General features: G+C 47.9%; 1 protein-coding gene across 1 annotated transcript in view; it reads right to left on the reverse strand.

The window, feature by feature from the left end:
- The window catches only part of ADAMTS16 (ADAM metallopeptidase with thrombospondin type 1 motif 16), a 182078-nt gene that overhangs the window by 113602 nt on the left and 56060 nt on the right, over nucleotides 1-12416 (reverse strand). Inside the window, exons 5-8 of the mRNA XM_069556383.1 lie at nucleotides 7273-7472; nucleotides 5272-5355; nucleotides 2650-2809; nucleotides 883-988 (exon numbers count right to left, since the gene is read on the reverse strand). Coding sequence (XP_069412484.1) covers nucleotides 883-988; nucleotides 2650-2809; nucleotides 5272-5355; nucleotides 7273-7472 — 550 coding nt within the window. The remainder of the gene's footprint in view (nucleotides 1-882; nucleotides 989-2649; nucleotides 2810-5271; nucleotides 5356-7272; nucleotides 7473-12416) is intronic.

The raw sequence follows: 12416 nt of genomic DNA on the forward strand, positions 1-12416 counted from the left end.
AACATTTGTGTTATTACTGCTGATGCTCATATAAACAAGGCAATTGCAGAAAATCAGCAAGTGAGCCCCACTGAGTAAAAAAAAAAAAAAAATAACTTTTTAAGTAGATGGTGCCTCAAAGCGAGACTAAGAAAGCTTGTTTAAGAATAACAGCTGCTAGAAATAATTGACAAAAGTGTTTCATTTTTACAGGAATAAAGGTAAGCTTCTCACTTTAAAAGATATTGCTAATGACAAGCCACCCATCGCTGAGAATTGCTTGGTCCTGCACTGGTCCATCCATCCGCCAAGGCCCCAGGCTCCCCATTCGCCCTGTTGCTGCTTCAATTCACAACTGACAACAGTGGGCACGTGGGGATGTGGGACGCCAACCAGCTCCTACCAGACTGCATCTCTTGTCTTGTCTGCGTTCCCCAAACCCTGCACACCAACCACAACCCACCTCCGCAAATGATCAGAGTGACATCAGAACGCAAACTTTCGAACAGTAAGTTACCGCCGTTTACCATCCTCAGTTACGTGGGGTCCTTCTGCAGGAGCTAACCAGGGAATGCAGTCAGCCCACAGGACCAAGCTCAAGACACAGGACAGAGGAGCAGGGACAGACAGACGAGTCTGCCGTGTGTGGTTGTTTGCACATGTGTGAGCAGGAACAGATGAAGAGAGGAAGCAAAGAGCAAACGTGCGGGTCACCACCGCTTGAGACCGTGCACAGAGAGGCATTCAAATGAAATAGATGCACCTACGTGAGCATCTCCTACGGTCCATGGCATTCCTGCTGGAATGTCCCCTTATAGACGTCACCTACCCATCACCATCTCAAGGCAAACATCCAGTCCAGAGAGGACGCCAGCCTCCGCCCTGCCAGGGAGACGCACTCACTTGTGTCCAGACTCGTGGGCAATGGTGAAGGCCAGTCCGAGACCTGTGTCCTCGTTAATCGTGCAGCTGCGGTATTTACTGCACATGCCGCTGATGGGTGCGAATCCTACGAGACAAACGGATGGAAAGAACATACAGGCCCAGCATTGGAGGAAAACAGAGACAGGGGCATGGCACACGTGTGTGTTCACCTCCGTCCTTCAGAGACGCCTGGTCCTCGTCTTTGTCAGGTGAAACGTGAAACAGGAAACCCCCGTAAAGGGCCCTGAATAACGTGGGAGGGGGCGCTTGTTCTCTCTTCATGGAAACAGTCCACAGTTCTATGTCATGTTCAAGTTACAGCTTACAAGGGGGGCAACATCCAAGAGGGGGTTCCATGCTGAAGGAGGAGAATTTCAGCTTTTTTCCTACAAACGTCTGTGTCCTCAGAGGCCTGACACAAAGTGCTGTAGAGAGTGGGTGTCGGTGGCCCTCACGGCCACTCCAGGGTGGATGACCTGCCGGGGGGGGGGGGAGTCAGCATCTGTCCTGCTCATGGGTATAATTTAAGGTGGATAAAATGATACAATGTAGAATCAGCAGAGGGAGCAAGCACGTGGGGACATGCCTGGGGGAAACCAGGCCCGAAGATCTGGGGCCCTCTCCGCACTGTCCTTGCACAAAAGGACTTAATTCCCCTCACAGGAGGAATAATGCCAACCAGGAGTTCTCAGCAGAGACTCAGGTCCAGGCGTTGGCTGGGGGCTGGCCACAGGGCATCTCTGCCTGGTGTGGGCCCCGGTTCCAGGCACCAGAAGGAAAGCAGGCGTTCCTGGTCAGCCTCACTGCCTGTACAGTGTAGGCCCAGTGGGTCAGGCTCACCAGCTGGGGGCCGGGAACCCTGCTGGATCCCACGGCGACGCAGGTGGCTGAGGGCCCACTTTGTATGCAGGCTTTTCTGGGAACAAGGAGTCAGGACTGACCTCTATCAAACCCAGCCTTGTTTGAATGTTTTTGTAATAAAGAAGTCTCTTTGGAAAGAAATGGAGAAATACATAAAAGAAAAAAGTCCAGGAGCACCTCTGTCCGTAGCTGACTGTTTACACTGTTTTACACCATTTGCACAAAAACCGCCTCATGGACGTTGCCCGCATTGTAACCTGTAACTTGAACATCGCACAGAACTATGGACTGTTTTTCCACAAAGAGAGAACAGCCGCCCTTCTCCCACATTAGTCAGGGCCCTTTGTGAGATTGTCCAAGGGTTTCCTGTTTCACATTTCACTGTTTACACTGTTTGAAAAAGTATAAAAAAGTTTTGCATCATAAAGTACCACTAAGATAGTCAGCCCTTTAAACATGCTAAAGGTGGCTAAGATTGAGATATTTATAGAGAAACAGAAAGATGAGGAGCACAGTATTATTGCAGTATCTCTATAAATATTCATAAACATATTTCTTTCCTATCATGAGAGACCCACTTGGACCTCTTGATCCCACTCTCACAATTAGAGGGAGAAATGGAAGAAATTATTTCTTAAATTGGAAGAGACAGGAGTTCTTGAATCGGTGAGAACTTTCCATGGGAAAAAAGTGATTTTGGTGACGACAAGCACACTTTCATGTTTGGCCAACGTTTATGCAGGGAGGGCATCTGTTTCTTACAAAGTCACTCGGCAGCAGCTGCCGCTTACGGATCCGTGAGGGAGGTGAGAACCCTCCGTATCCCGGGCTGCTGACGGCGCCCGGCACACACGAGTCTGTCCCAGCCCCAGCGGAGGCTCTTACCCAGGGTGTCACAGGGCTCGTTCTTCCAGGAGCATATGTCCAGGCCGGTGAGTAAGATGGCGTGGTCATGGCGAGCGCCATCTCTCCCCGTCAGTCCAGACTGCCACTGGCAGAAGCTGCTCAAGCTGTGGTCCGCGTGGTGGCTTATCACCAGCCCTGGCTGCGTGGGGGGCGCCCGAGAGCCCGAGATAACAGGAAGAAAGCTGTCAAGCGACTGCACCGGCACTCTCATCACCGCAACTAGCGCTGACTTGGGTTTCAGTGGCGTGGGTAAACCTGAATGGCAGGCGGACTAATTCACCCCCTCATGTATTAAAATCCAAAGGAGGGTGTTGTATTTGAAACTTGTAGACTCAGTGTAGGTGCTCATGTCCCTTTCTCTCGTTTTGTACAAAAACAGTGGGGATGCATTCGATCACTGATCACATTTCGATGACCCAAGAAACATTACTTCTGTGTCTGTAACTCTTCTAAGAGTTATTATTACAGTGTTAAATTAGGCCAGTTTTCCACAGAGACACCATGTTGTAAGAAGGGGCTGCTCAACTGACAAAGCTTTATTTCTTTATGTCTAGAAAGAAGTTTCTTCATTTCTAGGAAACAGGCTGGACCTAGAAGGCTAGTTCCAGACGACGTTCAGCCTCCTCCATGTGTTGCTGTTGTTCAGTAGCTAAGTCATGTTTCACTCTTTTGTGACCTCAAGGACTACATCCCGCCAGGCTCCTCTGTCCATGGGAATTCCCAAGCAAGAATACTGGAGTGGGTTGCCATTTCCTCCTCCAGGGGATCTTCCCAACTCAGGGATCAAATCCACATCGCCTGCGTTGGCAGGCAGATTCTTTACCACTGAGCCTCCATGGTATATATTCTAAGTTCTAATAGATCAGCAATGAAAGATCAGAATGAAGGTCACCTGAACTCTTGGCAAAAGAAGAATTGGGCAGGGGCGGGGCGGGGGGGGGGGAGAGCTGGTAAGAATAGCTCTCAAGGCTGGCAGATGAGTTATTTAAACCTTATCTAAAGGTTTGATATATTTTCCTATGGATGGTCACAGGAAACCAGCTTAAACATCTCCATTTCAGGACAACAGCTTGTTTAAAGCTTTTCTGACCAGAGTGCTGGGCTGGAACTGTGTCTCTCAGTCACTAACATGTTTTCTCCTTCAGTGTTTATAGTCTCTTTCCAGAGAGCCAAATGCACCCAAGCTTAATGCTGTACATCAACCCTGGGACATGCCTTACATTCTTCAGCCGGTGATTTCCAGGAAAACTGCATTAATTAAAGTTAGCACAGGTGTATGATCAAACGATAACCTTGCTTATTCTTTGCCGCTTGGATGAATTCCAAGGTGAAACGTTTTAATGCAGAGAATAATTAACCTGTCACCTGGGAATCCCTGCTCGTTCAGCAGCCGCCTCTGCAGACACAGACGAGAGGCAACGGAGTTGTACCTAGCTGACTATTCAGTCCAGAAACACTCCTGCCCCTGCACACCCCACCTGCATGGCAAGAGGGCCACAGCCCAGAACCTGCAAATCTGAAGGCATCTGAGATCTTATCAAGGATCTCAGAGTTCATCTAAAAATTATTTGTTTCATAAACAAGACAGCTATGGCTAACAGCAGACTCTGTCAAAGCACGAGCAAGGGTGGAACTGGAGGCTGGGTGCCTGACTAGGACCCGGGCTTCACTCCCTGACGTCCAGTCAATGACCAGCTCAGGGCCAAATAGAACTGAGAGCCCTTTATGGCTAAGATACTCCCCCTTAGTTCTGCCACAAGATGCCCACCCGAGACCTTACTGTGTCCTATAGCACCTCTGGGTGTCCACACAGGGATTCTGGAATGAAGGCACCAGACAATCTTTTCCCCACTGCTCCCAAGATCCAGCATAATTTGGAGGTTTGCATGCAATGAGAGAAATGTGCCTGATATTCTAGGCTCTAAGAATGAAATGCTGAGACTGAAGGTGGTGAAGGTGAGTGTCAGCGGTTGGGAGGTAAGAGTGCAGGTTTGCAGGGTCGCACAGTACGGCGCAACCTCGGGGCTATGGGGCGCGATTAAACGCCTTCTAACAAAAGACCGCACCTCCATCCTCAGGGCTCACAGTGGAACACGCTTCGTATTCCTAGTGTATTTCCCACCCAGGTGTTTACAGTAGTTCTTTCTGGGACTTCCACGGTGGTCCAGTGGCTAAAACTTCACGCTCTCAATGCAAGGGACCTACGTTCAATCTCTGGTCAGGGATCTGAATCCCACAGGCCCCAACTAAAGCACCCTGCACGCTGCAATGAAGATCGGAGATCCTGAGCGTCTCAACTAAGGCAGTGCAGCCAAATAAATTAATATATTTTAAAGTTACTTTTCCTTTCCATTTTCTTATTAGCCAAGCAAATGTGTATGTCTTACTTCTCTGCACAAAAATCACAAACAAAAGTCACATAAGCATTACGGGAACTGACAAGAAACTGACCATATTAGACACATAATATCAGAACGTTTCTGTCCTCAAGGGAAAGAGAAGGAAAGAAGCCACAGAAAAATTACATTTAGGAAAATGAATAGTTATTTTGCACTTATTTTTCTGAGTGGGAGGAAGCTGCTTGTATCAAAGATAGGATACCTGTTCCTCTTCCAGAAGAATCAGGGCGACAATGGCAATGTTGATATTCCCTCCTATTGTTCCGTCTTTGAATAAAGCAGACACCTGGGAAAGATAGATAATTCACGTCAGTCCCTACGTATGACACCCTGTCCCCCAGCCCTTAGCTTGCAGTTCACAGCTGAAGGCCAGTTCCGTGGTCCCCACTGACAGAGCAATGTTCGGTTTCTTACACTGCTAGACACACAGGGATGTGACGCGAAAGTGTGAAAGTGAAAGTGTTAGTTGCTCTGTCGTGTCTGGCTCTTTGAGACCCCGTGGACTGTAGCCTGCCAGGCTCCTCTGTCCATGGGATTCTCCAGGCAAGAATACTAGAGTGGGTAGTCTTCCCCTTCTCCAGGGGATCTTCCCAACCCAGGGACGGAACCCAGGTCTCCTGCATGGCAGGCAGGTTCTTTATCATCTGAGCCACCAGGAAAGCCCAAGACACACAGGTATGGGAACATCTAATCACACCAACTATTGGGTCCTTATGGTTGGTGCCTGGAAATAAAACAATGAAGTCTGGGGAGGCAGGTCCCACGTGTTATCAAACACCAGCGAAGGGCTCACAAGGCCCCTTAGTTGGTAAGTGTCCTCATTAGACTACAAGGAAGTTTCTTTTTTAACTGACAGTGGTGATCCACAGGTGAGCACTCCCCAAGCTGTCCTAGTGAAAGATTCCCGAAGCATAAGAGAACTTCTTGGGAAAAGATCAAGAGGATACAAGAAAGAGAAGGAAATCAGTGTAGAAAGACGGTGATCAAGGGGAGATGCAGACATTAGAGGTGAAGATCACAGGAGTAGAAACGAGTGATCAGAGTGATCAAGCATTTGATAAAGGCATCACCGCAGGCATTTGAGGTGATGAGTGAGGATGAGTCAACGGTCACGGGAAGCCCCAGGGAACTGATCTGGCACCAAGATGTGGAAATGCCGGAAAAGCTCAACAGAACAGAGGCGATGTTTGCAAATGGCAGAGACCTGCAGTGGCGGGTGCCTCTGGTGCCCACCTCCCTCAGTCCCCTGGGAGACCGGAAACCACGAGGGTCTGGCCGAAAAATGGAGGACAGGGAGAGCAGCCATCCCGAATCACGGCAAACAGTCACATTTAGGAGCACTCTGTTTATCGGGAAGTGAAACGTATGTTTCAAATACAACTATTTTAAAAATGCACGTCGATGGCCCCAAATCTTGTCTTCCGTTATGCAGATTCCACTTAGGTGGAATGGGGCTTAGACACCTCTCGCCACACTTTAGTAAAGACTAGAGCTGCCAAGCAGACACGAAGCCAGACACATTTTTATCTGCAGTGACATTAAAAAAAAATACTGCTTCTTGTTCTGATAGATAAAATAATGCATCTTTTATATTCATATTCCTAAAAAGATGAGCATTTCTATGTGCTGTGATTTAAGTCGCTTCAGTCACGTCCAACCCTTTGTGACCCCATGGACTGTAGCTTGCCGGGCTCCTCTCTCCATAGAATTCTCCAGGCAAGAATACTGGAGTGGGTTGCCATTCCCTTCTCCAAGGGATCTTCCCAACTCAGGGATCAAACCCAGGTCTCCCTCATTGCAGGCCGATTCTTTACCACCTGAACCACCAGGGGAGATGGGCATTTCTATAGGGCCATCGAAAATCACACATATATAATGCCAATGGGTAGACTTCCTGCACTCAAATGCCTCAGCATCCTCTTGGAGATGTCTCATAAATGGAGACATTGTAAACCTGAAATATGTTATCGGCTTACAGAGAGGACCAAACTGTTCACCCTCCAGATTTTATTCTCTGAAGGAGTGAAAATGGCTCTTCTGACTGGAGCATAGTAAAGGTGAAGGCGCTGTCATGGATAAAATATTTCTTGAGTACATGAATCCACAAGCAAAAGTAGGAGGCACACACACACGCTCACACACACGCTCACACACACCAGGAGGCGGAATCACACGCATGACTCAGAGAGGAGGGTGTGCCCACCATGTTGAGGACTGTCAGCACGTAGGTGGTGATGTTCTCGTGGCCATGGTTTTGCATCATCTTTTTGTCAACCACAACCAGCGTCTCCACATTCAGCTCCTCATTCCTATGGGACTTCAGAAGGGACCGCTTCTGCCTTACACATGATTTATACTCATCCGGCAAGATGAAAAGGTCTTCTTCAGGAGGCTTGGGCATGTCTACAGGGGGGCGTTTGGAGAGGAAATAAAAGGAAAGTCATCACACAAAACCAGTGGCAGAGCTCGCGCTAAAGAAAATGGATTTTAAAAAAATGAATGTTCATGAAATGAACCATAAAACCCTTAAAACTATGATGTGAAACTTGTGTTAAGGTGGGACAGTACATTTAAATAAAGTTTGCATAGCCTAGATGTCATAGAATTCATCATTATATTGACTTTTGTATAAACTTCTCCTGATTTAAAAAATTGGTCTGTATAGTCAAAGCTGTGCTTTTTCCAGTAGTCATGTACAGATGTGAGAGTTGGACCATAAAGAAGGCTAAGCGCCGAAGAATTGATGCTTTCAAACTGTGGTGTTGGAGAAGACTCTAGAGAGTCCCTCGGACAGCAAGGAGATCAAACCAGTCAATCCTAAAGGAAATCAACCCTGAATATTCATTGGAAGGACTGATACTGAAGCTGAAGCTCCAGTCCTTTGGCCACCTGGTGTGAAGAGCTGACTCGCTGGAAAAAAACCTGATGCTGGGAAAGACGGGCAGCAGGAGGAGAAGGGGACAACAGAGGACGGGATGGCTGGATGGCATCACCGACTCTGTGGACATGAGTTTCAGTGAGCTTTGGGAGTTGGTGATGGACAGGGAGGCCTGGCGTGCTGCAGTCCATGGGGTCACAAACAGGAGAACATGACTGAGCGACTCAACAACAAAAACAAAAAGATCACTTTGGCTCTGAAGTGCTGGTGTCTAAAAGCAAGATGTTCCAAGATTGCGAACACGAGGATATGTGCAATAGGGCTCCGAAAAGGAGTCACTGACAGAGCAATAAAATGAATAACTACTCAAAGAAGCGCTGTCTCATGCGGTGTTCTCATTTGAAGACCTTTAATGACCTAAGAGGTTTTAAAGTTGATTCCCGGGTCTGGACACACAGCTGGATAGTCTGTAGTATTTCCAGTGGGTTATAAATGCTCCAGACAGATCCACTGTAGAGCTGAATTTCCTCGAAAGTATTATAAATATTTACCTAGTTTAACTGGAAGACAAAATAGACTTGGTCCTCTTAGAGCAAGCTGTTTCAAAATAGTTTTGGCTTTGATAATCAGGAAGTTGACACTGTGCTAAAAATGGTCAGGTTTGGTGGGTGCCTCAGAAAATGTGGTTAGAATTGCTCCGTGTGAAAGTATGCACGTATTAGCTGGCAATACTTTACTGAATTAGCTGAGTTACTGAATTCAGTCAGTCAGTTCAGTTCAGTCGTGTCTGACTCTTTGCAACCCCATGAACTGCAATATGCCAGGCCTCCCTGTCCATCACCAACTCCCAGAGTTCACTCAAACTCATGTCCATCGAGTCGGTGATGCCATCCAGCCATCTCATCCTCTGTTGTCCCCTTCTCCTCCTGCCCCCAATCCCTCCCAGCATCAGAGTCTTTTCCAATGAGTCAACTCTTCCCATGAGGTGGCCAAAGTATTGGAGTTTCAGCCTCAGCATCAGTCCTTCCAAAGAACACCCAGAACTGGTCTCCTTTAGGATGGACTGGTTGGATTTCCTTGCAGTCCAAGGGACTCACAAGAGTCTTCTCCAACACCACAGTTCAAAAGCATCAATTCTTTGGCACTCAGCTTTCTTCAAAGTCCAACTCTCACATCCATACGTGACCACTGGAAAAACTATAGCCTTGACTAGACGGACCTTTGTTGGCAAAGTAATATTTCTGCTTTTTAATATGCCATCTAGGTTGGTCATAACTTCCCTTCCAAGGAGTTTTAATTTCATGGCTGCAGTCACTATCTGCAGTGATTTTGGAGCCAAAAAAATTAAAGGTGGCACTAATTCAAAAGGTGTGCCAGCTCTGCTCATGGAATACTCAGCTAGAAGACACTGTTTTGATTGACTGATACTCACATCCACTGCATTTTATCTCTCTTTGCTAAAATACTTGCAAACTTAAAAGAACTCTTGGGAGGATAACAGTTACACTGGCTACAGTTTAATAAGCACTCATCACATGCCGTTTGCATCGATGCAGTTTGGATGTGGTCTCCCCCGTAAGAGATGTCTTTGTATAATCCACTCACTCTCTACACCAGCCTTGGGTAGGAGTGAGGCCACCGAGACACGGGAGATGAACATCACTTTCTCAAAATCCCTCCCTAGAAGGCATTGGGGATGGATTTCAGATCTGGCAGTGTGGTCCCAGGGCCCTTAGTCTTAATTTCCGTAAGTCCAGGGTACAAGCGGAGATGGCAGCACAGCAGCTCCCCAGGCCCTCAGTACTGGAAAGAGGCAGGAGCACAGAGGTAGTGCTCTCACTGGCCTGGGGTCTGAAAAGCCCCTCAAAACAAGTCACCCGCTCAATACGGTCCCACAGTGTCTCCCGCCACACGTGAGTCCCAGCTCAAAACCCACCCATGATGCCTCAGCTAGAAGCAGCAAGCTACTATTTGAGCCTGAGGTTCAGAGTCACAATTGATTTTAAGCAAACCGGCCTGCTTTTCTCTGCCGTTTTCAACAGAGAGAGATGCCTAAACCCACAGGAAAGTGAAAGGGTTAGCTGCTCAGTCATGTCCAACTCTTTGTGACCCCGTGGTCTGCCCATGGAATTCTCTAGGCAAGAATCCTGGAGTGGGTTGCCATTTCCTTCTCCAGGGATCTTCTCCACCTAGGGATGGAACCTGGGTCTCCTGCGTGGCAGGCAGATTCTTTACTGTCTGAGCCACTGCTGCTGCTGCTGCTGCTAAGTTGCTTCAGTCGTGTCTGACTCTGTGCGACCCCATAGACGGCAGCCCACTAGGGAAGCCTAAGCACACAGGAAAATCCCTCATCTCCTGAACAGAGACTCTAGGGAAGAATCTTTGTAGGTGTAAACCCTGCTGAGACAGATGGAGATTCCTCCAGGGAAGCCCAAAGCCTCATGGACGGTGTGAGAATATCCTGTCCCACGCTGTCAGATAAGTGAGCCCTGAGGATTAAGCCGGGAGGGATTGTGCCAATTCTGCTAGGCATGCCCCAGTGGCTCGGGGGGCCCCGGGCACAGAACTGCCACGTGCCCTGCAGGAGGGGGCAGAGATGGCAAGTCAACAGCACCAGATCAGCCACTGACGCCGCCCACCAGTGAGAGGCATTTTCCGCTACTTTTTCCCTCGTTTTATTATGAAAACATAGTGCTTTTCAGGGCTACTATAGCCTTCTACTTCTCTGTATATTCGTTCTATTAATTTTTGAGAGTTTGATATTGAAACTCCAACTAAAAATCTTCATCTACTTAAAAAAAAACTGTAATATATAGTGGAACTATCTGTAACCTTGTTCTGTATATTCCAAGACTCCTGTAAAAGAGTTATCATACTTTCATAATTTAAAAAATTAAGATTAAAAAAGAGAAAAAAATGGCTACATTTTCCCATTTGCTAACTGCAAGTCTTATTGTATAATTTAGTGTGTTATTCAGATATCTCCCTCTCATCAACCAGACTCCACTACTGAGATTCTGAAATGCCTCTGGAGACAAATGCACCCACACACATGCACACAAACGCGCGCACAGACAGCCACACCAAACGGAACAACCATCCTGCCCTGCACGCCCAGGTGCACTGCCTTTGAGCTGTGGGTCTGAACGACTCCGATCACCTCCAGATAAGAATGAAAGGGTCACATTCATTCCAGAAGGGTCAGCACTGCTGGATTGCTCAGGAACACTGAGATATCTGCGTTGGGCCCTGGAGCGGTCTGTCAAAGAGGTGTGGACAGCCCTGCCCGTCTTTCCTGCCTGGACCCAGGTGCTTGGCCATCTGTCTTTGACACAACGGAGTCTGTCCTGCTCTGACCACACCCTCACCGGGAGCCCCACCAGCACCTTCCTGGCTCTGACCTTGTCTGTGCCTGAGTCCCGCCTCTCTGTCTGTTCCAACTGGTCTCACCCCGCCCTGATCTGTCTGGCCCCGCCCCTGACCTGCCTGGCCCCGCCCCCGGCCTGCCTGGCCCCGCCTTTGGTCTGTCCGGCCATGCCCCCCACCTCCTCCCTGTCTGCACAGATTTAGGAAGCCATTGCTGGTCAGTGTACCCTGTTCTGATGCTCACTCAGCTGGACTTCCCTGACCCTCTCACCCTCCTGTTCACTCTCCTTGTGCTCAACACTGTTCTTCATGCTGCCTCCCCTAAGACCCGGCCCAGTTGGGTCAGTTTGGGATGAGATTTTTGAGACCCTCTGAATGTAGTTTGAGGCTGATTTACAGGACGTGTGTTCAGGTGACACATGGGTGCGAACAGGTCAGCCGCGCTTGTTCTTCTGTCGTAGGTGCCAAGTGATTCTGGGTCATTCTCTCTTCTCTGCAGTGTGTTTTGGAGCCCCTGCATGTGCCTTGTGAGGGTGCTGGCCCAGCGGCCAATGAAGCTAAGCAGCAGAGAAAGGTGGGCTTCCAGAAGTGCCTCGGGGAAGGTTTGCTATTAATAAATAAAGCCATGCTTGAGGGGAAAGCTGAAGCAGAGGAGGACAAGTTCAGAAAACACTGAACTCCTATTCTTGAGTCTGTGAGAGCTTCCTGCATAAAACATAAGTATCATTTCTCTTCCTAAATGTTCATGATACAAACAAAGAGGACTTCGATAAAGCCTTGGTAAAAAATTGTAGGTAAATTACACCATGCATCCTGTGTCTTCTGACATGATGAGTGAAGTATATAAACCTGCCTAGGGATAAATCACCTCAGTGGGAAAAGCGTGTCAGCTTTAACAAACCTAGACCTCAAAAATATAGTTACTGGGTAGAGATACCAGGAATCCTTTGAAGATGTCTGGTAGAGGAGTCTACATTTCTGTGAATCATGTCATTTAGTCTGCCCAAGGAACAGCTCTTAAAATTAAAAAAAAAAATACCTTTATCCATATGCCATGGAAAGATGTTTTATCCTGAACATCCAGACGATGGGTTCTCTTTGGA

Source organism: Ovis canadensis, chromosome 16 (assembly GCF_042477335.2).
Source record: "Ovis canadensis isolate MfBH-ARS-UI-01 breed Bighorn chromosome 16, ARS-UI_OviCan_v2, whole genome shotgun sequence".
Lineage (NCBI taxonomy): Eukaryota > Metazoa > Chordata > Mammalia > Artiodactyla > Bovidae > Ovis > Ovis canadensis.